Source organism: Pogona vitticeps, chromosome 2, assembly GCF_051106095.1.
Source record: "Pogona vitticeps strain Pit_001003342236 chromosome 2, PviZW2.1, whole genome shotgun sequence".
In the NCBI taxonomy this organism is placed as follows: Eukaryota; Metazoa; Chordata; class Lepidosauria; order Squamata; family Agamidae; genus Pogona; species Pogona vitticeps.
Genome location: NC_135784.1, coordinates 176,094,417 through 176,119,631, shown reverse-complemented (window position 1 = coordinate 176,119,631; position 25,215 = coordinate 176,094,417). Strand labels below are relative to the sequence as shown.

Below are 25,215 nucleotides of genomic sequence, written 5' to 3'. Positions count from 1 at the left end.
ACCAGGTTCCTTGCCCACCCCCCACAACACCTGAACTGCCACTGGAGACTGTTGCAACCCATCAGACAGCTGACCCCTACTCTTGACTCAGAAGAGGCACCGGAGATGCCAACACCAATCCGGAGGGTCAACAAGCGATAGCAGGAGGGGGCAGTAAATCCCATGGGGTAGTAGTGGCTCACCTTTATAGACCTTCCCCGAGGTGGTGTCACTTGGTGGGGAAAATTACTGGGACCTTTGGCAGCCCCTCACCTCATGTACATGCTGGTCCCAGTGGAGACAACTGGGAAACCAAAAGTATATAGACCATCCGGGAGGGGTCTGGTGACAGGGCTCAGTCCCCCAAATGGACAGATGGGCAGGGAAGAGATTCTTACTGTTACCAAAGCTGTATCACATGTTCAGGAGCTAATAAAGGTAGCTTTAGCTCACCTTCCTGGCATGGAGCCTGTGGATAAAAACACCAAGGAGGTTTTGCTTGCCACGCCAGCACTTGGCAGAGTGACTGAAGAAGGAAAGAAAAGTGACAAATTGGCAAAGAGACAGGAAGAAGTCTTCAGTTCAGCCTTGTTTCCAGCTGCTTAAGGTAATTCTGCTCTGCCTATCCAGGATTGAGGCAGGCACAGTTAGATCAGATCTACCTTAAAAATTCTTCCCCTCTTTTCCTGACCTCTTTGTTTACCCACCTGCCACAACACTAGATTAGCAAGCTAGAGAAAGAAAGAAAGAAGGAAGGAAAGAAAGAAAGAAAGAAAACAGATACAGGCAGCAGCAGGAGAAGATTTAAACTAGACATGGAGCTTTGTATTCGTATCCTGCGGATACAAATATGAAGCACAGCAGTATCAGTGCTACAGCGGTCCATTCCCACTCCCCTGAACCAGCCTGGTCCACTCAGTGAGCTCTGTGTGGCGCTCACATCTGTCAGCATCATCGTTGTGCCAATTGTGGAAATAGTCTCGCCACCGCTTCCCTCTCTCTCCCCACAGCTAACCACTCAGCACATGCACAGGGAGACTTGTCTTCCTGTCTTCTTGCTGAAGTGCAGAGGCGGGGAAGAGCCAGCGGGACTACTTCCACGATTGGCATGATGACAACACTGATGGATGCACATGCTGCAGAGAGCCCCGTGAGTGGACCGGGCTAGTAATGGACCATTTTGGTGTTTGGTATTCTTATCCCCTGGATACGAATATGAAGTTCCCATGTCTAATTCAAACAGCAGCCAATTTCCCTGCTGCCTGCCTCTGCTGCTGCTGTAGCCAGCTGGAAGGGCCTTAAATACATTGGCTGCAAACCTCTCCATACTGGATAGAGTTACCACCTCCTTTGACCTAATGTGAACATATTTGATTCAAAAAAGTAGAAGCCCCAGTGATGGAGAGAAAAAATTACAGATTTAGTGCTGGGGGGGGAACACGGGACTTCAGGCTTATTCATTTTGACTTTTGCATCATGGAGAATAATGCCTATCAGACTGTCCTAATCCCAGAACATTTCCCACGTTATTTGTCAGCGTAGTTGCCTCCTCAGACCCCTCCATAAGAATACAGTATCTGATTAGGGTTGCCAATTTTATGCCTGGGGACAGGAGCCTTGTGCCTTTTAACAGTTGTGTGATTTGTGTCCATTAGATACTGCTTTTGTAGACCTGAAGAGGCCCTGACAAGGGAAACTTTACCTCTTGACTTTCCATTTGTTGGGAAAGTTAAAAGTACAGTATCCTTGGTTCACTCTGCCCACTCACTGGAACAGAAACAAAAACAAAACAAACCCCTCAGGCAAAAGAGGAGGTTAGCTGAAACAGGCAAGGGAGGAGGAGGGGGAGAAGGACACACTATTTCTGCCTTCCATGTCCCAAAATGAGAATTGCCCAGGTGATTGCTTGGGATAAGATAATGAACTGTCTGAACAACCTGAGTTTCTTTTATAATGACTGCTGTCTTGTAAGTTGACGCCCCCTCTCTTGCTCTCCTCCTCTTCACAGGCTATCTTGGTTATACCAGTGGACTTTCACTCACTTGCATGTGTTTCTTTCTCATCTCGGTGAGTTGACAAAGAACTTCTAGAGAGTCCAGCTTCACCCGGGAAGAAAATTCTGTCTCCCAATTAAGTTGCTAGCCATTAGTATAAAAAACAAATACATTTGGCTGTGAATATTTGTGTAGAAGGGGAAGAAGTCCTGGCCGTTAAAGCCATCTACTCCCCCAGTGTTTTTCTTTCTTTGTTTCTGATCTTGTGACTCACCTGCTGTGTCTTTTTCCCATCACCAAAGGTTATCTACAAGAAGTTCCAGATTGCTTGCCCACATTCTCTCAATGACACCCTGGGGAACAGCAGCACAGTGAGCACTAAGGAGGACACCTGCACCACGGAGCTTTTCACAGTCAATTCACAGGTGAGCAAGAGTTTGGGCCTTTGAAGTCCTTTAGGGGGTGGTTGAGGGACTGAGGGGCTTTCGGGTGGTAGGAACTGCATCCAACGAGAACCTGCAAAATGAACTTTAAGGAAACTATATCAGTGATACCTGTGCTACTGGGGATATTGGCTTCCTCCAGTGTCTAGAATTAAGGATTTCAGCATTGTTAGACAGCAATAAGCATGTCTCAGTGAGTGCATCTTTTTTATAATATGTCTTGGCTGGGGTCCTTTTGGACTCTGGAGAACACTGGAGATCTCTCAGTTGCACACATGATTCTAGTACCTTGTCAGAGATCCTTTTACAGAAAATCAGGCTTACCAGGAGATACTGGGGCCATTGTGCAAGTAATTTGTCTCAACAAGATCCTGGCCTAAGGGGTATGGAATGTTTGGCTCTCAAACGTTTGGACTGCAGCTCCCATCAGCCCCAGACATGGGAGCCATTAGTAGAGAATAGTGGGAGTTGCTATCTAGTAACATATGGAAGGTCACCTGGGCCTCTGTCTCTGTTACGCAAGTTTCATCTAAAATAATTTGGATCACAAGGGCCTCTTGCAGAATAGTACTACAAAACCTCTGCAGAATGTTGATTCAGCCCCTAAAGAGTTCTTACTGAATATCTGTGTAAACGTCTGATACCGGAATGCTAGGATGAGGCTATTAACTATGAAAATATTCATTGACTATGAAAATATTCTGAGATTCTGTGCTGAGATGTCCTTATTGAGCCATGGCAAATGTTTTCTCTACTTTACTGACAGAAAGTGATAACTATAACTTTTAGGAGCAAATAATAGATCAAGAGCTGTTATAGGGTAGTATCAGAAGAGTTCTCTCTCTAGTTAATAAATTAAATGCCATAAATGGAGCAAGTACTACATCTCACAGGCCATAGAGTATACCTCTTCTTGCAGGTGGAGAGGGAAGTGGGCCCACACATATACTTCTCAGATGGTCTCAGAGTCTTCCATTGTTGTGGCTGCCTTGCTGGCCATGAGGGAAAAAAAGGGGGGGGTGTTTACCAATAGTGGTTCAGGGGAGGCCTTGGATCTACTTGGTTTAATGACACCCCCCACTGGAGGCAGTGGGAGGGGAATTTCCAATAAACTGAATAAAAAGGGAAGGTGTGGGAGTATGTGTGGGGGAAATGGCTTGTCTGTTTGTCCTAGCTGGCCTGAGCCTGACAGGGCTTAGGAAGGGACAGTTCTTATGCCACAGATTCTCTCTCCCTGTCACCCTGAAGAAAACTGTTATTATTTACTTCCAGTAGTAAAGAAGCAGGCGGGGGGGGAACAGTAATTGTAGGACACCACCCCACAAATGGAAGCACTTCCTGCCGATACAAAGCCATTATTCAGAATAAGCCATCATTTATTTATTTGTTTCATATTCTTCTAACCTATTTTGAGTGTTTCCTTAAAAACATTAAAAAGGAGGAATAAAATATATCGATGATGAATATAAAAAAATTGAGGATAAAGGCAGGGGCGGGATTTGTTGGCAGTCTCATGTTTCAGGCTGTGCAACTGGAAACAGAAAACAAACTTGGGATTCCCTCTCCTTTTGCAGACGGCTTATGCCATCCCCATCTTGGCCTTTGCCTTTGTTTGCCATCCGGAAGTGCTTCCTATTTATACGGAGCTACACAGGTAAGTAAACTTGATGTAATGGAAAATGATTAAAGAGGGGAAGGTTGTGCTAGGTTTGGATTGTGTGGAGGAAGTGGGTTGGTTGGTTGGTTTTTAATGAGGCAGAACAGCTTTTTGGAGTATTAGTTCGCCTGTGGAGCAGAACACCTGCCCCCAAATTTCTTAGCATCACATTGCCCCCTTTTTGATTTTTGAGAAACCCTTATGCCTCCCTGCTTCTTTTTTGCTGCCATCCAACTCCCTGTGAAGAGAAGTTTCTATTCATAATAAAATAATAAAAAATAAACACAAAAATCTAATGAAAATTATTTAAAATTTTTTAAAAAATTTATACTTATTTAGTTTTCTTTGAGAAGTCCTAAAGTCTAATAATGATATCTATCACAAATAAGGTGTTTACGCTGATTAAAATACTTTCTTGTATGAAAATCCCAGTCTTCATCTCCCCCATCCAACCCCACAGGCATGCTTCCCACTCCCGCACCCTGAGGACCAGTGGACTTAATGATCCATTGGGTCCTTTCCAGCTGTGTGAAAGATGGAAGATCCAATCAGAAGACCCCATTTTTGAAGCTGGGAGGTTGCCTGGGAGCTGGATTTCCCACCCACTCCTCAGGATCACAACATCACATCAACAACAGCCCTGCTTCTAGGTTCTAGCAGTTTCTTTGCAAAATGAGAATGTGCTTCCAGGTCCTCTGGGATATTCAGCCGTGCATTCAAGGGAAGACTTTTTGCCTTTGTGTGCCATACTTTCCTTTCCTTTGTTACTTCTAATCAGGATCATTTGTAATCGGGGAGTGGGGGGGGCAGCATTGGTCGGGCCAAAAGCGAAATGTGAGAGAGAGATGGCTGGTTTCTGGGTGATCTCTAATTTGCCATTAAGGCACTTATTCTCATGTCAGTAATTCCAAGGTAGGAAGGGGAATGCGTCTTTTTCAACATACTCTATTTCACCTCAATCTCCAACCACCCCTCCATGCGAGCTAAGTAAAAGAAAGCAAGGTGTCCCCTTTTTTAAACCAGCCAACGGTTTTGTGCGCGAAAAATGTAAACCCATGATGGTGTCTGTCTGCTGGATTAGAAGTGGGGCCCAGCTTCCGCCTCAGACTCTTTCTTGTGAGATGAGTTGGCGGAGTTGACTCTGACGGGATTGGGGCCTAGCAGGTTCCACCCTAATGAGTGAGCCATCTCTGACTTTCTTAGGGCCTCAAAGCGTCGGATGCAGAATGTAGCGAATGTCTCCATCCTAGCCATGTTTGTCATGTACCTCCTGACTGCTGTCTTTGGTTACCTCACATTTTACGGTAAGCTACAGTTTCCCCAGCAGGTCATGGTGGGGGCTGCAATTTGAGTATTTTTCTTACACAGGAATAGAGGTATGTTTCTCTCTCCTTCCTTGACACTTTCTTAGCTGCCAGATGTTTGAAATGTCACTCATCCCGATATTCCATAATAATCCTATTACCAAGACGGCTTTTGGTTCTGTGGCCCTTTCTCTTCTTACCCATAGAAAGGCAAGAGGAAGATACCCACAAACTCACCCAAGATGGTGAGGCATCCCCCCAATTAAAAGGTGTATGTGCTCCAGAAATGGAGATTTTCCTGAGCCACCGCTGGGAACCTTTGACTGTTTGCATGCTTTAGACAGAAGCGTCAGCCAGGGTGACGAGTGGCAAAGCAGTGAGAGAGTTCTAGTTCAAAACATCAGGAACGGCCAAAGGTTCTCAGTCTCAGCCTTAAACTCTTACTGGGACACCTTGGAGGTGTATTGCATTTACATCTCACATTTCCTACAAGGAGCAAAGGCATGGCTCCCCTACTCTGCTCCATTTTAATTCTCACAATACTGCTCTGAGGTCAGATGAGACACTGCAACAGACCTGAAAACATTCTATAAGCTTCATGGCTGGATGCAAAGGTGGTGCATTAAGGCCTTGGCCTTCGTATGAGTAGTTTGACTTGTCAGAGCTTCTGAACTGTGGTGTCATGAAACCTGGCAGACAGTTTTTAGTTACTCAATTAAAAATGCGGAGTAAGGGTTGGGAGGGACAACAACTTTTGTGAGAGCTTATAACTGAATGTCTATCTTTAGGCCAAATGTAAAAATTCTATTAAATCCCTTCCTGATGTTCCCTTATTTCTTGTTCTTTAATGGCCAGAATCCTACTGAGTAAATTATACCTGCATAAAGGTGATGTCACTATCAAGGAGCGATTGCCAGTAATTAAGAAATTCCTGTTTTGGTCCTGGTGCTTGCCCAGCTCATCTCCAGTGATATTTGATTGCAGATGAGTTGTGGCCAAGCAGAAACTTATTGATTACTACATTGACTCTGCTGGTAATGACACCACTCGTATATGCAGTCCTAATTTGCTCAACAGGATTTTAGCAATAGCTGTGCTTATATTCTACCCTTCCTCCAGTGAGTTGAGGCTGGTACACAAAGTTCTTCTCTTTTAACCTCACAGCAGTAACTGTGTGAAGCAGGCTACGCTGAGAGAGAAAAGTCCAAGGCACCAAGTGAGTTTTGTGGCTAAGGGGGAGACTTGAATGTGGATAATTCACATCCTGGACCCTCGCTCTAAATCATTGCACCAAAGTAGTTCAAGTTTGATTGTGGGATTGAATCCTAACACCAACGTCTGCAAATGCTCTTTGGAAGAGAGAAATTAAAAGTCAGCCTTCTCCTCTCAGCCTCACCCTTGGGTCAAAGGTAGCATCTAGTTAAATCCTGTCCCTGAAGTTGTTCATTGACTGCTTTATATTTGCCATTTCTCTGATGCCTTGGATGCAAGGGTGGCTTGTGTACCAGAGCACCGGAGCATCTCAACCCCAAATTTTGGAGGAGGCTGTATCACCACTGTCTAGTCACAAAGCCACCTGTTCTTCTTTCTGTCAGAGACCGTTGAAGCAGAGATGTTACATACCTACAGCAAAGTCGACCCTGGGGACAAGCTGATCCTTTGTGTCCGGCTGGCTGTCCTGTTGGCTGTGACGCTCACGGTCCCTGTGGTTTTGTTTCCGGTAAGAGACTCTGTTTCTTTGCCTTCTTTTTTGCCTTGAATGACTCTCACCTCCCCACAACGAAACACTTGCATTCGGACTCCAGGCAGAGGAGTTCTTTGTAATCTCTCTTCATTTTAAAATTCTGTCTCACAGGGCAGGGTCTGAAATGGAACTAAGATATTAGGTCACAGTTAATGGGAGCTAGAAAAGGCTTGATGCAATTCACAGTAATTTGTTTAATTGTACTAACCCTGATTTTGTGTCATTGATACAAACAAGGTAAAAATATTCCCTGCCTTATTTCCCTTTCTCTTCTCTTGCTCTCCCTTGTTTCTTTCAAATGTAAGCCCGGGGGGCTGGGAGGAGGGATTTCCCTTCTCTCATTCTTTGTAAAGCAAAGCAATCTGTGCTGCTTACACCGTAAAGCACTCTCTGGGCAGTTTATAGGTTAATTATGCAGCCTACACAAAGCACCAAACGCATAGGAAATAGTCAGCTTTAGTCTTGTGGATGTTTTTGGCATACAGTTTTTTAAAAATCATTTTTATTGTGCATAAGATGTACAAGAAAAGGAGGAAAAATCCTAACATATACAAATACACAGAAGAAAAAAATTTATCTTAGGTGAAGAGCTAGAGACAAACTGCTCAGTGTTTTGGTCTATATCTCCCATCATCCTTAGCCACCGTAGCCCATGATGAGGGATTGGAGGACTTGGGAGTCCAAAAACATCTGCAGGGCCACCCTGAAGTACTTGTATAGTGCTGTGTAACACATGAAACATCACTGCAGCTGTTTAAAATGCTGCAACGAGCTTCAAGGTACATTATTTGAGTAATCCTTACAGTATACCTGGAAAGTTAGCCACTTTGTCCCCCATGGAAGAAGAAGAAGCCCATGAAGCTGGAGCAGTTAAATTTAGTTCTTCCTGTACATTGTTCCAACTGCAACATGGAATGGCTGGGAAAATGGTTGGCCATGTCTTACCACTAGTTTTGAGTCTCCATTTTGATAGCTGCTCTTGTCCCTTGATGCAAGGTGACATCTTTCCATATGTAGAGCTGCAAAAGGCACCTGCCTTTGAGCAGCAGGTGAGAAGTCTTTGCACCGCCCCTGGGTCTCCTGTTTGCCCAGGCGCCCTTGCGTGCAACTCATCTTCTTTTCCCCTGTAGATCCGCAGAGCCATCCAGCAGTTGTTGTTCCACAAGAAGGATTTCAGCTGGGTCCGTCACGTCATCATTGCCTCCTGCCTCCTTGTCACTGTGAACCTCCTTGTCATCTTTGTGCCAAACATCAAGGATATTTTTGGAGTCATTGGTAAGCTTGAGACTTTAGTTTTAAATGTTTCACCTGGGGACCACTGACTTTTTTTTTGATGTGTGTGCTTTGGCTTGTGTTTTGCTTCTAGATGCTTTTTTTTTTTGCATACTGCTTTAACATTCCATTTTAGATGCAGCAAGCAGTAATATTGAGTATTGCTCATTAATTGATCAATGAGCAATATAATAAGCACAGATGGTTTCCCTCCCAGATTATAATGATAAAACATAACAAAACAGCTTAGTGGGAAGCCGAGAGAGCAGAACACCACAGTCCAGTTCTAAGAGACTGCAGGCAATTTTAAAATTATTTTTACACAGTTTGCACTTAGATGAGCAGCTTGTGGCTCTCCAGAGGCTGCTGGGCAAATCCCATCATTCCTCTCGATAGACTGACTAAGGTTGATGGGAGTTGCAGTCCAGTAACCTCTGGAGAAGCTGCATGATGCCCCCAGTGTCTCTGCAGAATTCCACACTTGTGGAGAGAAGGGGGTAGGATGAGTGTGGCGCAGTGTTACTGGTATGGGTTTGCCATGGTCGTGCTGAACAAGGATAAGACTAATGCCGTGGTTCCCAACTACAACTCCTAAGAAATCCTGGCCAGCACAGCTGGTGGGAAAGGCTTCTGGGAGCTTTAGTTGAAGGGCATCTGGGGACCCAAGGATGAGAACCACTGTGCTCGTGTCTTCAGAGTTCTCCTGGAAGGGACATTTTGCTATGAGTATACAACCTGCAATCTAATGTCCACGACTTGTTTTGCTAAGAGTCTGACTACATATTCATTCATTCATTCATCCAGCTTGCATCGCTGTGTATCAATGGGTTAAAGCTACCTACTGGTTGCACTAATATTTCAGGGCTTTCACAATATTCAAAATAGTTCAGTACAGCCTAGGCTGGGGAGGGTCCATACAGATCTGCATGGAGCCACATTAGCTGCTCAGAGTTTAGTGCCGTAGCTCTGCGATGCCTCTGTGACGACAAACCCCACCCCACCCCTTGCTTCCCTATGCAGAAAACAGGGCTGTGGAGTTGTCTGCCTTTGCTCTGCCCCTACTCCCCTCTGCCCAGGAGTGTACAGAAGTTAAAATAGATCTGTGCTAGAGGATACAATCTCATTTTATTTGCAAGCGGCCATAAAAACTGGATTCCCAGTGGGGTGTCATGGAGAGAGTAATGGGCAGGGACGCAGGACGCCTGGGTTCCAATCCCTACTCAGTTGGGAGAAACTCACTGGGGGAGTAGAATTAATAAAGCCTTTCCTTAAGTATCTTGCTTACCTTGAAAGCCCTGTTAGGGTTGCTATACATTGGTTCTGACTTAACAGCACATAAGAACTGCAATAAAAACTGGCTAAAAATGATGATGAGACCAATAGAAATATATGCTTACAAATTGTATAGAGCAAACATTTCAGTGGATGTTAAGAGCCACCATTAAGTAATAGGTCACCTGGGGAGTCGCTTGTGCAGGTGTCAGGTTGCAGCTTTATCCAGTTCCATACGGTCTGGATCTTGTAAGCATTTTTTTTTCTGGTGGGCGGGGCCCTCTGACTTCTTGCTGCCCATAAGCTGCTGGGAATTGTCCTTCAAGAAAGTCACTTTGATGAAGTGTAGAGTCTTCCACTTCAGACGGAGATCTTTCTCAGATTGACTTGGCCCTTCCTGCCGCTGAAATTAGGACCTCCTGCATGCAAAGGATGGGGTGTGCTGATGGTTTCTTCCCTAAAGGTGGATGATTGAACCTTATTTACAACTTTGCAATCTCTTTGCCCAAGTCTTCAGTGACTGGGTCCATTGAACTTTAATGAACAAACCTTTCAAAATTGTTACCAGACAGGTATGTCGATCGAGGTCAGGTAGGCAGGTAAAAATGAGAATCACTTCAATACAATATCATAATATTATCCTTCCTTCTCTCCATTTGGCACCATCACTTCCCCCTTTTTCAGTTTAAAAGAGTGTGGGAGAGAATAGTAGTGGATCTTTTTGGAAATGTGAAGAAGCAAAGAACAAAGCTGGCACCACCAGAACGGGAAACAGGGAGAAATTGAAGTAGAAGCCATAAGAGAGAGCAGGGACAGGATGAAGTAACCCTTCACCATTATACTCTCTAGCAAGCAGTTTCTCAATGGCTGGAGATGCGGGTAGCCTGAGGCCTGGGATGGGGGTGGTGGTGGCAGCTTCCCCACCTGCCTTGTTTACTAGCTGTCAGTGGCTTGGAGGCTAGAATAACCACATACCCAGGGAGTTGCTGCACTCATCTGACAGTATTCTTCTTTGGGGTTTTATTTCCTCAGGAGCCACATCAGCCCCCAGCCTCATATTTATCCTTCCTAGCATCTTCTACATCCGTATTATCCCCAATGAGAAAGAGCCACTGCTATCCAGATCTAAAATACAGGTAAGAGATGCCAGCAGGTGGTGAAAAGGGGGGCTCATCTGTGTGGGGAGGTTGATAGAAGTTTAAGAGAAGCCTAAGAGCAAAAGCAACCAGAGGGTCATTCAGTCAGAAGTGTGTGGGGTGGGTGGGTGGGGAGTGAGCAATGACAAGCCAAGCCTGGATACATCCATCCTAGCTGGCTAAATGCCTGGCAGGGCTGTCAGCATGGCTGTAAAGCAGTTAAACAGGACAAGACAAGTTACGGTGGGACGATACCGGTTTGGCAATTTTTGATTGAGGTGGACACTGGTTGGACCTTGAGGAAGAACACCTCCCATTCATCTGCCAGACACTTACACCTTTCTAACCCTTAGGACCTGATGCATATGTCAGGGGTACAAGAAATGTAGTTCACAAGCTGCATGAATTCTCCCAGATCCCCAGTGGGGCCCCAGCAACCCCAAATAACCGCAATTCCTGTTCTTCCATTTTTTGTCCTTAAAAGCCTCCTGGGGAGTGTGGGGAACAATTTTTCATATTTTCTAATGATGGGCACTGAACTGTTTCATGCCTGAAGGAACTTTTTGTTTGAGAACCTAAAGGAACTTCTGGTTGCCTCCAGTCTTTGAAGAAACATCTCCCAGCCCAATGGGTCAAATGTGGGGTGAAATTTCCCCCGATGCCTCCTAGGGGGCATGAGAAGTATTTTAAGATAATTTTGAGGTAACATGGGACAGTGCCATTCAGGTCCAAAGTGTGGCCTCTGGAGGTTGTTCACCCTGACATAAGCTGCTAGGACCTGATGCCCAATACTGTTGTTAGGACCGAACACAAGAAAGGTCCTTCTGGCAATAATGGGGGCCAATTGTAGCTGTTACTCAGGGACTGGCCTTACCAGCCAGAGCTTCCAAAGATTTTAAGAATCAGAGGGTGGTGGGGGTTGAGGTTTAAGTAGGGGTATGGTGATGCATGAGAGCAAGTAGAGGTGGCGGGATGGTCAGGAAATAAGCAGGGAGAAATGTATCCTTTCCCCTCTCTACTTACATGAAACCACGGCCTCCTCCTTTCCCCGTGGAAACAGGCAAAATGACTACTAAAACCATTACTACTAAAACCATTTCTTCTTCTTCTTCTTTTGTAGGCTGCCTGTTTTGCTGCCCTCGGCTTCATGTTCATGGTGATGAGTCTCAGCTTCATCATTGTAGACTGGGTAACCACAGGAAGGAGCAGCGGAGTGGGACACTAACATCCCTCTTCCCTCCCCCAAGAGACCGTGGTTCTAACCAGGGAGGGGCCATTCTGTGCCAGAGAATCAGCATCACCACCTCCTGTTTCTCATCATCCTGGAGAAACCATGGTTCTCCCTGCCCATCGCCTTGGAGAAGCACAGCAGGCACCATTTGTTGCCATGGCAATGCAGAGCCACTCAGAACAGCACTGGAGGTTTCTCTTGGGCTCTTCCTGGCCTCTGAAACAGGTTACCCGAAACAGGCCATTTATTGCCATGGATACTTATTTGTTGGTCTTGGTGCTAGGACAACGCCGCCTCCGTTGGCCATACCTGCATCTGGCTCCTATGGTAGCACCACAGGGCTTTTTGTTTTTCCTCCTTTACCTCCCTGGCAACACGATACCATTGCCAGCTGTTGGGTGTCACAACAACTCTGTGTGGGATTGGGATGGGTGGGGAGCGGGTTGGTCCAGGATGATAGTGCTGTCTGTCAGCCAGAGGTATCACTCCCTCCCATGATGGAATGAATCTCTGGTTCGTCCTCCTCCTCGTCACTGTAGCAAAGGTGCCTTGTTATTGGAATGGCAACGTCTTGTCTCCAGTTAAGCCCAGAAAACGGGCTCTGTTCTTTCCATCACTGTGCTCCCAGATACCTCACCTCCGTCTGTCTGCCTTTTCCCCCTGCCTGGGGGAAATAAGTTAAGATGGGGCAGTGTGGATATGCCAATGGGGCTTAGGGGTTAGAACCCCAAGGTGGAGGTGGCCCTCAGTGGACAATCAGATTTTTTTTGTTACTATTTAATTTGAACACAGCTACCAGACCAAAGACCACAGCACAACCAACCTGGTGTTTACACAGCCCCATGCCCGGGATCCTAGGTTTCAGTTAAAAAAAAAAGGTGAGATCTGGGATGTTGAAATGGGGGTGGGGGTGGCGCAGACTTCTTTGGGGCTCTTTTCCCAGCTAGGTGTGGGGTGGGAATAGGGGTTATAAGTAACAGCTGCAGACTTGACAGGAGGGATTTCTAGGGGAGGGGGAGGAAATGCAGCTGTCCTAGGTCTTGACCTTGTGTCCTTCTTCTGTCCGAGTGATGCTAGATTTTTTCCTGAACCCACTCTGGGAATGTACACTACATAAGTATACCAGTGGTTTCTCTTTAAAACAACTCCTAAAGCCACAAATAGCAGAAACTTGATTTTATGTCCAAATTGGTGCTTCCACCGTTTGCCCTTGGAGAACTCTAAAATGGTTTGAGGCAGCTTGTGTGGCACTTCCATCTGAGGCACTTACCATGACAAAACTAGACTTTATTCACTCACTCTTCACAGGGCATCGGGCACTTCTTGGCTGCACTTTTACCCTGGCCCTCGAGTGTTTCGTTCAGGGAATCTGGATGATACCCTTGTCAGTTTGCATCCTTCATTGTTCTTCCTTTGTGTCATCCATCTTTTTTCTTACCATGAGTTAAAACTGTGGAGGAAGAAAGATGGAATCACGGCACAATGTTTTGTTCTTGTGAGCACTAGGAGCCCTCAGTCTAAAAGAAAGCTTGGAGATGTAACGTTTTTGATTCCCCAAATCCCCAGGAAATAAATTTTGCAAGTTCGACCAAGAAGCACCCAGCTACCTGCTGGTACCACCAGATTATTTTCTTTCAGTGCACTTCTGCCTGGCTGTATACCTTCTTCTGTCTCTCATTCTCAAACTTCAGAAAATCTGGTCTTTCTTTTCCTTCTTCAAAGGACAGACTAATAAATAGAACAGTGGTGACAGCTGTGGATTTTAAAAGTAGTATTCCTCCATCTGCTTGGAGACAAGTACTTTTCATGCCCAGTGAAAGATTGAGCAGGTCGGCCCATCACCCCAAAACTGGACTTCAGCAACGCCTTCACTTTTACCTTTCTAGTCAGCGATGTGTTAGTTCTTTTGCTTTTAAAATCATATCTTTTAAGTTGGACTTTTTGCCTATTGTGTTTTTATGTCTTCAGCATAGTTGAACAATAGCACTTACATGCTAAAACTTTTTTTCATTTATTTATCTAAAAAACAAACAAACATCCCTCCACTGCTATGCTGACACTGCCATATTATCACTGGTTTTGTTTTTTGTTTTTCTTCTGCTTTTTAAACATGGATGCAAATATGCAGAGACAATGACATTGAAGCAATTTTTAGTGCAAACCTCTTTAAATTATTAAAATTGATATAGAAGAAAATAGTTAAGGATTACAAGTACTCATAAGTTGTTCCCTGCTTCATATCATTTCAGGGGAAGAAATCAGTCTTTTGGAACCTGCCCTGCTAGTATGGTAACTTTATAGCAAAATCAAATTGAACAAAGTTTAATAAAGATAGCTTACTAACAAAAACAGTCCATGAACCCAATAATAACGAGCGCACCGTTTAACGACGAATCCGCATAGCAATCTATTTTTTTTATCGCTAATGCGATCGCATTGTGATGTTTTAATGGGTAAAACATTGCATTGCGATGATCGGTAAGCGTTTCGCTTACCAATCTTCACATTGCGATGTTTCTAAAACACCTGATCTGCGGTTCCAAAATGACCGTCGAGTGCCCAAAATGGCCGCCGCAACCATTTTCGCGCCCTGCCCTTGCTTACCGAGGGCGCGAAAATGGCAGCGCTATGGAGGAACTTCGCTGAACGGTGAGTTTGGGCACCATAGGAACGCATTAACGAAGTTTAATGTGTTGCTATGACTTTTTCCATTCCATTTAGCGATGTTTCCTCATAGCGATGATTAATCCGGAACGGATTAACGTCGCTATGCGGGGCACCACTGTAATAATAAACATGTCCCAGCCCAGAAATGTGGATTACACTTTGCAATTCCACCCTTAGGGGAAAAAAGCAACAATTCGTTGGTGATCGGAGCATCACTGATGGGCAGCCATCCAGCCAGTGTTAGAATTTTCTAATGGCGGTGAATCTTCCACTTTCTGTGGCAGTCTATCCCATTTGTCAAAGGCTGCAAGTTCTTCCAGGCCTTATTCAAAGTTCTCTTCCTGATCATGAGTACATCTTGATTCCCATCCAACCCTCTGGAGTAACAGAAAACAAGTTGGTCATGCTGGCTAGGAATAATGGGAGTTGTAGTTTAATGCATCTGGGAGAGGAGTAGTTGATGGAAAGTCTCTTTTGACTGATTTGTCCCAATCATCAATAGCCAGTCATAATAGAACATACATTACTTCTGCTTTGATTGACCTTTATATATTGCTGTGGCTTTTACCGGTCTTAGGGTAACACATTGATCATGGCCAGGGGTGTCTTTTATCAACTTTGATTGTTTGCCCAATTGCACCCCTGCCTGGAAAGTAAATGCTTAATAAAATTGGTTCAAGCATTGGTAACCTCAAAAACAGACTACTACAATGCTCTCTATGTAGAGCTGCCCTTGAAAACAGGATGGAACCTCTAGCAGGTCCAAAAGGCAGCGTCCAGACTAGTTTTGGGATTAGTCAATTTGATCATGCATACCCAGTCTTTGCTTGCCTACATTAGCTTCCTGTTAAGTTTCTGTGCCTAATTTGTGGTGCTGGTGCTGACCCATAAAGCCCTTAATAATTTAAGTCCTCAATATTTGTCAGAACATCACCCCCAGAAAACAGCTGCACATTTAACACACTTCTCCCAAACCACAGTGTTAAGTGTGGCCACGCTACTAAGAGGGGCAAAAAAGACGAAAAGAAATTGGGCCTTCTCAGCGGTCATCCCTACTCTGCGGAATAAACTTCCATCTAAGATTCGCGAGGCTCCGTCCCTCCTGACTTTTACTAAAGATTTTATAAACGTTATCCAGTGGTCATTAGAAACATATCTCTTACTATTGTGAACTTTTAATTTTTAAATGTAGGGCTTTTTTTAATGAGTTGGTCATTGCCATATTGTTTCCGGTTGTATGTGACTGGGTTTTTTTTTGGGGGGGGGGGAGTTTGCAGGTATGCTTTGTAAACCGTCCAGAGTATTGTCATTAAAGGGGTGGAATACAAGTTAAATAAGCAAATAAATATAATAAAAAAATTTGGAAGTCAGGAAACACAGTACTTTCGAATGGCAGAAGTGCACACAGTGAAAGAAGGCTTCTGTAAAGGTGGCATCTTTCCCTGCAACTGCAATAATTTTGCCCTCTGGCTAATTTTGAGGAGGAGTTAACTAGTTCATACTCCAGAGCTTACTTCAATGGTTTTCAGCCTTTTCTCCACTTCTAGATTTTGCATGTCAAGTCTCAGCGTCCTTGACCGTTGACCACAGCGGTGGACGAAGCTCCTGGGAGCTAAAGTCCAGAAATTCTGGAGGCTCACTCTGTTGGATGTGTATTGAGTTTTACATTCAGTATCTCTTTAAAAAACGTGCCAGTGCTACTTCCAAATGTCCGTGGTAGCCCAGAGTGACTCTAGCTTTTTCATTTCTTTCCTCATCCGGTTTGTCAAATGACTGTTGCATTTGTCAAGTTGTTGGCACTCACAACAAATCCTAAATGCCAAAATAGAAATTCAGAAGCATTTGGCTAAAAAAATCCAGTGAGCGGTGATATACTTGGTTGTAGCTCTGCTGCCATCCCTCGCCTTCCAATCTGTTAGAAGCCGAGTGGCCTTCTATAATTTGAGCTCAACGTCACTTTTCTAAGGCTATTGGTTGGCCTAGCCATTTGGAACACTACAAAAGAGATTAAGCATCTTGTAGTTAACCTCACAACTACAATCTCAAATTCTTTCTGCTTCAGTTAGGCTTTCAGGAGATATATATATTTTTTCTTTTGTTCCTTGCTATTGTTTTTGTTTCATTTACCAGATTCTCACCTTATAGCTAACGCATCATTAGAAGCTAAATTCCCATTACAGTTTTGGACACGTGATCCTGGCAGGCCAATGTGTCCGAGCAACTATGGTTGGAAAACGAAGCCTGTGTTTACTTCCCAGTGACCAGTCACAAAGCCGGGGAAGCAAACCTTGCAAACTATAGGAAGTGCCAGAAGTTCCTGCTGTGACAATCAGACCTCTTTCAGCACTTGACATATCTTCTCTTCTAATTTCATGCTTCATGCGACACGTATTTAGAGAACATAACTATTAAGTAGAGGCAGGGAACGTGCTAGATAGGACCACAGCCAGAAGCATCCACTAGTGAGCCAGAGTGACAGCCAGAAAAGATACTAATATGGGATAAGCTTGTCTTCTTGCTTATCTGTTTAGATCTTACCCATCTTTTTCCCAACATAGTGTAAGTCTTTCACTGTTGTTTCACTGTTTTTTCCATGTGTGTTTGGGTGGCTTCTACTTTTTCATTTTTCTTTTCTTCTTGTCTCTGAAAAAACTCAAGATGCTTTTTCATGATGGTTTTCCGGAGCTTTGACTTGGATTGGGATAGTGGGGGCAGGACTAGGCTTCAGACTTAAGGGAGGAGGGAACAGATTCAAAATGTGAAATTCATGTAAGGACACAGCATTTGTATAATTATTGGAATTTAATAAAAAAAATACTGCGGACCTTCAGTGGAAGCAGTCTTGTGTAGATAATTATTTATTTTATATTTTGTGTTTACAATACTGCCATTTGGATAGACAGTCTTCAAAAAAATCCTGTTAATGACAATGTATATGCACATATATTCTCGTTTGTCTATGAATACAGATGTTCATTGACACATGGAAAAGAAAAAGAGAAGGTAGGGAAAGATGATACTGCTTTTGTGACATCTCTCACAACTTATAATGGGGGGAATCACGATTATTCAATCTTCACTGCTCTGCTTGGAGTTATCCCTCTCTACTCTCCACCCTTCCCCATCGGTGGGGTGGGATGAGTGTGCAGATCAGTGCCCAATACCAACTGAATTAAAATCGTGGATTTCTCTTTTGACTTCTATGGGAGGCTCTCTGTTTTGTCACTGGAAACATTTTAAAATACTTTTTCAAGTGTGACCCAGAACAAACCTATTCCAATAGTTGTTTCTACCGTTTTTCATATATCCATGGTTCCTCCTGTTCCAGTGGCTTATTTCTAGTCCTTGATTAGTTTGGTTTCTTTTTCACCTCCTCACTTTACTCAGCCTTCTGTGCCGCTACACATAATGTGTGTGGGTTTTGTGGGGAAGATGGTCCACCGGTCAGGGTTTCCCCGTAAACATTCTTCTTGGCTTTACAAACCACAGGGTTCGCTCCTCCAGGTTCCTTTGGGCAAGGTGCATTGCCCCTATTATGTTTGCCCTCCCATCAGTGTGTGATTTATTTATTTATTTTATATACTGTTTTTGGTACCATCCTCCTTTCCTAGCACTTCCTCCTTTGTCTCTGTATCAGCAGAGATCTTGTTCGGGACCTGCACCCCGGGTCCAGTTTATTGGAGGTATTCTGAACTTGAGTTTGCAACCTAGGCAGTCCTACCATGAGACCAGGCACAAGTCACTGATGTTGCCTGCATTCAGAAGGCAATCACGGGACATGGATGTAAAGACTACTGGGTCTCAATCTAGCCTCCCAGCAATTCGTCTTCATAGCTGCTCATTAAAAATAAAATAAAATGCTGCATTGGTTTTTCTGCCATGTCTCCAACCGTAGATCTGTGACCACCTGTTTATCCTTAATTCCAAGAATCAGCCAAATACTGATCAATGGGCTCTTCCACCTTGCTACAAGGCACTTATCTAAGAGTAATGTTTGTCAGTTGCCAGAAAGAACACAGTAGGTCCTTACATGTTAAAGCTCCCTGGTTTCCAGAGGAGAAAGTATAACATATCCATGCATTGGATTGCTAAGAGGTGGTCAAGGCGACTGGAGACATTTAACATGGAATTCTAATGAAACAATCCAGTTGGTGCGTTTTCCTCTTCTGCTGTTTCTGGTACAACAATTTGGGGAGTGGTGTGATTTACACCACCAGGTGCAGTGACCCCAGTCGCAAACCATCCCACAGAGGACCACAATCAGTCTGTGCAGGTGCTGAGAAGGAGGAAATCCACACAACTCACAAAAGTGGACATCAGCCTTTTGGACAGTACCTGTGTATCTGCTCTTCCACCACTGGCATACATTGCAAAGTGGATGTTTTCACAACACACTCCAGCAAGCTGTGTGCACTGTTGTGACAGAGAACTTGAGAGAGGTGTTCCTTTACTAGGGGTCAGGATCATTTCTCTACATGAGGCTGGATGAGGTGCAGCCACCCAGAAGCTGTTGGACTTGAATTCCCGGGAGTCTCCACCATTGTCTGTGCTGGCTAAGACTTGATGGGAGTCGTGGCCCAGCATCGGAAGGCCCACACTTTACCAAAGTGTCCAATACAACAATTTGTGGCGTGGGTGTGATTTTACTCTGCTTTATATCCTCTTTTTTGCCTTGCCTCCAATCCACACGGTTGCAAAGGTCGCTTGGTATTGGGACACTACAAACTGCTGACCTGGAACTGTGGTGTCTCAGGACCAGAGTGATCATCTTTCACTCATCCCTTTGCAACCTTGGCTGATGGCATGGCTCACCTGGCCATTGTGTCGTTCTTGCCAGCTTTTGCAGAAGTACCTGGGGATGGGGAGTAGGGGCTAAAAGGCCATTGCCCCAGTGCCCCATCCAGCAAAATAGGACGTGTTCATGAACTTTTACCAAGCAGTGCCAGAGAGATGGGGGCATCATCCTCCACAGCGCTGGGACTTTTTGGTATTTCTCACAATAAAAGAACTGCTCTGTTTGTTGCCCGTTCCCTTTCCTCTCATTTTAAAATTTAAGCATTTTATAAAAGAGCTGACTGTCTTCAACCCTATGCCCTGCCTCTGTTTTTCCAGGTCCTCGTCATGGTTTTAAAACCTACTCTTCAAACTGCCTTCCTCTTCTCTAGCTTTAGGAGGTCCACAGTAGAGGCGCTGCACAGAGACAAAACTCATGTACTGCACATGACCCACATTTGCAAAACCCTACCTGGTTATGTCTTTGTGAATTCTAGGGTTTCTTTTAAAACTCAACTTTTTTTTCCTTTTCTTTCTCTTTTCTTTTTGTTTATGTTTTTGTTTTTGCAATTTCTTTGGACAGCGATCACTCGATGAACTAAAGCCACACAGTTAAGAAGCCCACTCCATGTTTTCTTGGTAACAAAAATGTGAACAGGTGAGGATGGGAAATGAACTTGCAGTCCATGACCAGCAGGGGGGGCTGCTCAATTTCTCCATCAACTTGTTCATTGTTGCAAAAGCTAAGCAAGGAAGACCAGCTATGGCCTGGGTGTTTTCAGGCAAAAGGAACAAGTACAGAAGGTGTTAGACATCACACCCACAGATTTTCTTCTATCAATTCACCTTCTGGCCCCACATTCCTTTCCTCTCCCAAAATCCAAGTTTGTATTTTTTTTCTTTATTCAAATCACACCATTGGACAATTTAAAATTATGGACATACTATATATAAAATTACAAACAAAATATTAAGATAATTAGACTGTTTTGGACCAGAATTGGGCTTCTTCAACAGTGTTATCTCGGCCATTTGCTAGATCTTCTTTTGAATACGTGGTAGGGCATAAATTGCATGCACCAAAGTGCTGCATTGGCTAAATTTCTCTACAGTCGCAGAAAATTTGTCCTGTATCAAAGTAGCCCTATTTTAGTTAATTATTATTTGATCTTCCTACTTTGTTTCAAAGTCTTTTAAGTGACTTCTAGGTGATCCAGACAGAGCCTTGTCCTGGAGAGAGACACTTCAGCATTCACCCATTTGGCAAGGTGTATTTTTGTGCTTCATAGGTTTAGCCCAGCCTCTTCTGGTTTAATGTTTAGAGCTTGAGATATGTGCAGAAAACCTTTCCTCCATTTTAGCCATACTCTGGCAGGAGGTTGGTATTGCCTTACGTCATTCATTATTTGCTAGCATCTCCCATCATACTTCCGGAAAGGCAATGCCACCAATTAATAAACCTTTTACATAGGGTGGGTTTCAGGCGGCTAGTACTCATCCTGCATGATTTGTTAAGAGCTTCATGTGCTTGTTTAGCATGTGCTGATTTGTACCATATAGTACCAGCATATTCTGCTGTGGAGTGGCACAGGGACAAAGATGTCATTTTTACTGTTTGTGTGTGTGTATCCCAGCCTGACCCAGCCAAATTTCCTATGTATGATATTTCTGGCAGCAGCGTTCTGTTTGGTATCTAGACAATGATTTTCAATCCCGAATAATGCTCCCAATACTTTGGGGAAGGGCAGTACTGTATTCCAAAATCTTGCCTTCCCAGCTGACTCACAGCTTCTTCACTGCTTCACTATTCTTTAAGTTGAGCCATAGACCTGGGTTTAATTTCATTTGGTTGTTTTTATAATAGAAGGAAAGACCTTCTAATGGAGAAGTTACAGCTGGTGTTTGATGGACTCAAAAATTTCCCTCTGGACTGTCAAAGCAAGATCATCGGAGTAAATGAAACTCCTAGAGTTTCGGAATGTTGATTGAACATTTATGTAAATATTAAAAAGTAATGGTTCCAGGACGCTATTCTGTGGGAGACCATTCCAGAAACCATGCCTCTCTTGAAATTCAACAAATAAGAGTAGAACGGTGACCATTTCTGTTAGTCCACAATCTTGAGTAAGCAGGTAGATAGTGGACAGTAGAGATGGGGACGAATATAAAAACAAAACGCTATTTTCAATGAATATAGCCGATTCGTTATATACTCATTGATCCATATTTGTTAATTTTGAAGACTTGATGAATATGACTTGATGAATATTTTCTTGGTTTTATTCGTCGATCCATCAATTCGCCAATATTCGTCTATATTCCTTACCTTTTTGGGGGCCTCTCTGTGCCATCTCTGAGCTTGTTGGTGCCAATCAGAAGAGCTCTGGCTAATCAGGAGATCCTGGATTGGCATGTCAGGCAGTCAATAGCACTGCTGTAAGGGCTGTACCTTTTATAGAGGTTTTATAAGCTTTTCCCCTGCAGCCATTTCCCACTTCTGTTCTGATTCTCTTGAGAGGGAGAAGAGTTGCCGTTGGTGCTTGTGCTATTGGTACTTGCTAGCGGTGGCTGTGCTTTCACTTTTGTGGCAGCAAAGCAAACACTTCTTTTTCTTATTTATTTAATTTCATTTATTTCATTAGTAGAACTTTACTGGGAATTGGAGGAGGGATTTCTTTAGCAAATTTCAGTTAGCTTGGGCTCCTTCTTTTTTAGAGGTTTGCATTCAGGCACAGTGAGTGGGAGGGAATTTGGTGTGTGACTCTGTGAAATCCCTTTTCCCCAAAGTTATTTCCTGAGTGGTTGAGAGCGTCTTCCGAGGGCTTCTAACTGAGTGTTACCTAGCTAGATATTTCAACAAATCTATATTGACCTCTTTTTATTAATTTTCAGTAAGCTGAACAAAATGCAAGACACAGGGCATTTCAGAAAGTTGTTGAACACTATGCCTTATTTAATTATTTATTTGCATCCCATCTTTAACTCAATGTGGTTATTTCAAGGTGGTTACCTAGATACAGTCTTGTGTAACACGGTAAGCAACGGTATATCACCACTTAAATTATAGCAATGATGTCTAAATGTGATGTTATTTGCATATATTACTTTTTTGCATATACAGTGGTGCCCCGCATAGCGAGGTTAATCCGTTCCGGATTAACTTTCGCTATGCGAAAACATCGCTGTACGGGGCAGGAAAAGCCTATTGGAACGCATTAAACCAAAACTTACCCCTCCAGCGATGTTTTCGCGGTCCGGCGGCCATTTTGGAGCCGCCGATCAGCTGTTCGGCGGCTCCAAAATGGCTGCCGGATGACCCGAAATGGCCCCCTGTCAGTGTTTTCGCGCCCTCCCCTTGCTTACCGAGGTCGCGAAAACGCTGCGGGGGGGCATTTTGGGTCGTCTGCAGCCATTTTAATGGCTGCGGATGACCCGAAATGGCCCCCCGCAGCGTTTTCGCGACCTCGGTAAGCAAGGGGAGGGCGCGAAAACACTGATAGGGGGCCATTTCGGGTCATCTGGGGCCCATTTTGGAGCCGCCGATCAGCTGTTCGGTGGCTCCAAAATGGCCGCCGGACGCCCCCGATCGTCGCAAAGCGAGTGCGGCGATTGGGGCAGCTCCGTATAGCGATCCCCAAAAAGGGATCGCTATACGGATTCTTCGTTATACGGTGCGCTCATTAAGCGAGGCACCACTGTACTAATTTAATGCGACATTTCCTCCTTTTTTGTGAAGAATGACCTTTTGAGGGGTGGGGAGCGTGTGTGTTCCTTGTCTTTCCATCTGCTTTATCGCAATGTAGCGGTGGCCACCCTAGTCTGTCCACGATAAAGGCATCGGAGTCTCAAGAGAAGCAAGACTTGGCTCATTTCATCTGGTCATCCAAAGAATCTCTCATCAAATGTCCCCCTCGTGGGACTGACCATACATCTGTCAATCATGTTTGCAATGAACTCCACATATGCTCTGGAGCCTGAGACACGATGAGTGAAATAAGTCATGTGTAGCTGGCTAGTTATGTTAGATTGATGATGCCCTTACTTCATTTGGGTTTCTCTCCCTATGTGTATGTGACTGAGTGAGGGGTGGGTAACTTTCCTTGCTTTCCTCAGCCCTGTCACTGAAAATTTGGGGCTGGAGTGGCCAGAGCATTATGAAGAAAACCCTGAAAAGAGAAAATAGGTGAGGTGTAACACTTGTAGGCACATATAATTGAATAGGTTTCATGAACGCCCCCAGGAACTCAGTATGCTCAATAGGCAGGCCAAACAAAACCCAATGAGGCCAATCACCTGGCTAATCCTAGTCTGGGAAGATGGCCAAAGAAAAGCTTCCTTTCACAGCTAGAAATGGGAACCTCCCCCTTTCCTCCCATTACATTCTTTTTATATTCGGACATACAGCTTGCTTTACATGGGCATTCCTTACAAAGTCTCTCCCAAATGAAGACCCGACTGCATGCTTTCAAAGCAACTGCTCGCATTCTTAGGATTTCCACACAGCTTTTTTGAAGGCTTTTTTGAAGTGGGACTGAACTTTGAGCAAGAAAATTCAGAGCATCTTTCCTTTTTTTTCAAGCCAGGCTGAAAGGAGGAGCCCATCCTCCAGTGGGACAGGAGATTCAGCTTATAGGTGTAATTCTTATGGAGAGGATCCTTTGTCAACAAGGGGTGTATTAACAGTGGAAATTCTGGATATGGTCTTCCCACTAGGGTGGCCACATGAAAAAGAGGACAATGCTTCTATGCCTTTATGAACCGCAGAAGGGAGGTGGTCCACCAAGTGTAGCTTTCTGGCATTCTCTCTTCTGAAGGGCCCATCCTCCTTTCATCCTTACCACCTAGGTCCAGCATTGCCCAGTTTTAAGGTGTGCCATCCACTCCTGTTTCAGCTTCAGCCATCAATCCAGATCCAATTTCTGCAAACCACAGAGTGTTTGGCCTGGAAACCAGTACCTGCAGCAACATTTGGGATTCTGAGAACCTTGAGCTTCAATTTGTTTTATTTTGGGCTTCCTTTAAGTTTTATTTTATGGTGATGAAGAAAGTAAATAGGAGGAGCTGGACTACTACCAGTGCCTCAGAGAATATAATGACAGTCAGAGCTCAGCTTTGTTGCATCACACAGCTTTATCCAAGTAATTCCTCATGACTGGATGCTCCCTTATGTTTGCTGGTGGCCCTGTGACCAGCGTTACTGTTCTAACGCCTAGCTCTCTCTCCCCCCCCCACTTTTTTTTCTTTTTTGCATTTTGTATCTGATGTTGAGCTCAGACTACAGATTATTTGCTGAACCCGTTTATGGAAAAATAATGTTTTCATAAGGTATTGCATTGTATTTTTATGTGTAAAATCCATTGGAGTTTTGTTTGCAACCTCACATGCTGTTTGTAGTTTGTGTGACTGGGATGGACTTTTCTGGGCTGGGATCGATTATCTGTCTGTCCAGCACTAACCAATCGTTCCTTCCAGCTTTTGAATTCAAAGGGAGCCCCACCTCTCTGCTATCTTTTTCACTCTCATTTGTCTGTTGGAGGCGGTTGTTTGTTTGCTGTTGATCAGTTTGGTAGGTTCCTCAGTATATGCGCAATAAAGAAAGCAGCATACACAACTCAGTAATTTCAAGTAACTGCAAGTAAATTCATTTTCTTATTCTTTTCCCCACAAATCTCTCAGAATAAGTTATTGAGACTTTAAGTGCCAGTTAATGAGAAAGGGGTGGACTCTGGGGAACTTGTAGCCA

General features: G+C 44.2%; 1 protein-coding gene across 1 annotated transcript in view; it reads left to right on the top strand.

Annotated features, from left to right (window-relative positions):
• Positions 1-14,067, top strand: part of SLC38A5 (solute carrier family 38 member 5) — a 48,657-nt gene extending 34,590 nt beyond the window's left edge. The window contains exons 9-16 of the mRNA XM_020797653.3: positions 1,988-2,046; positions 2,276-2,398; positions 3,991-4,070; positions 5,277-5,377; positions 6,973-7,097; positions 8,252-8,396; positions 10,698-10,801; positions 11,922-14,067. Coding sequence (XP_020653312.3) covers positions 1,988-2,046; positions 2,276-2,398; positions 3,991-4,070; positions 5,277-5,377; positions 6,973-7,097; positions 8,252-8,396; positions 10,698-10,801; positions 11,922-12,026 — 842 coding nt within the window. The 3' untranslated portion in view covers positions 12,027-14,067. The remainder of the gene's footprint in view (positions 1-1,987; positions 2,047-2,275; positions 2,399-3,990; positions 4,071-5,276; positions 5,378-6,972; positions 7,098-8,251; positions 8,397-10,697; positions 10,802-11,921) is intronic.
• The last annotated feature ends 11,148 nt before the right edge of the window (positions 14,068-25,215 follow it).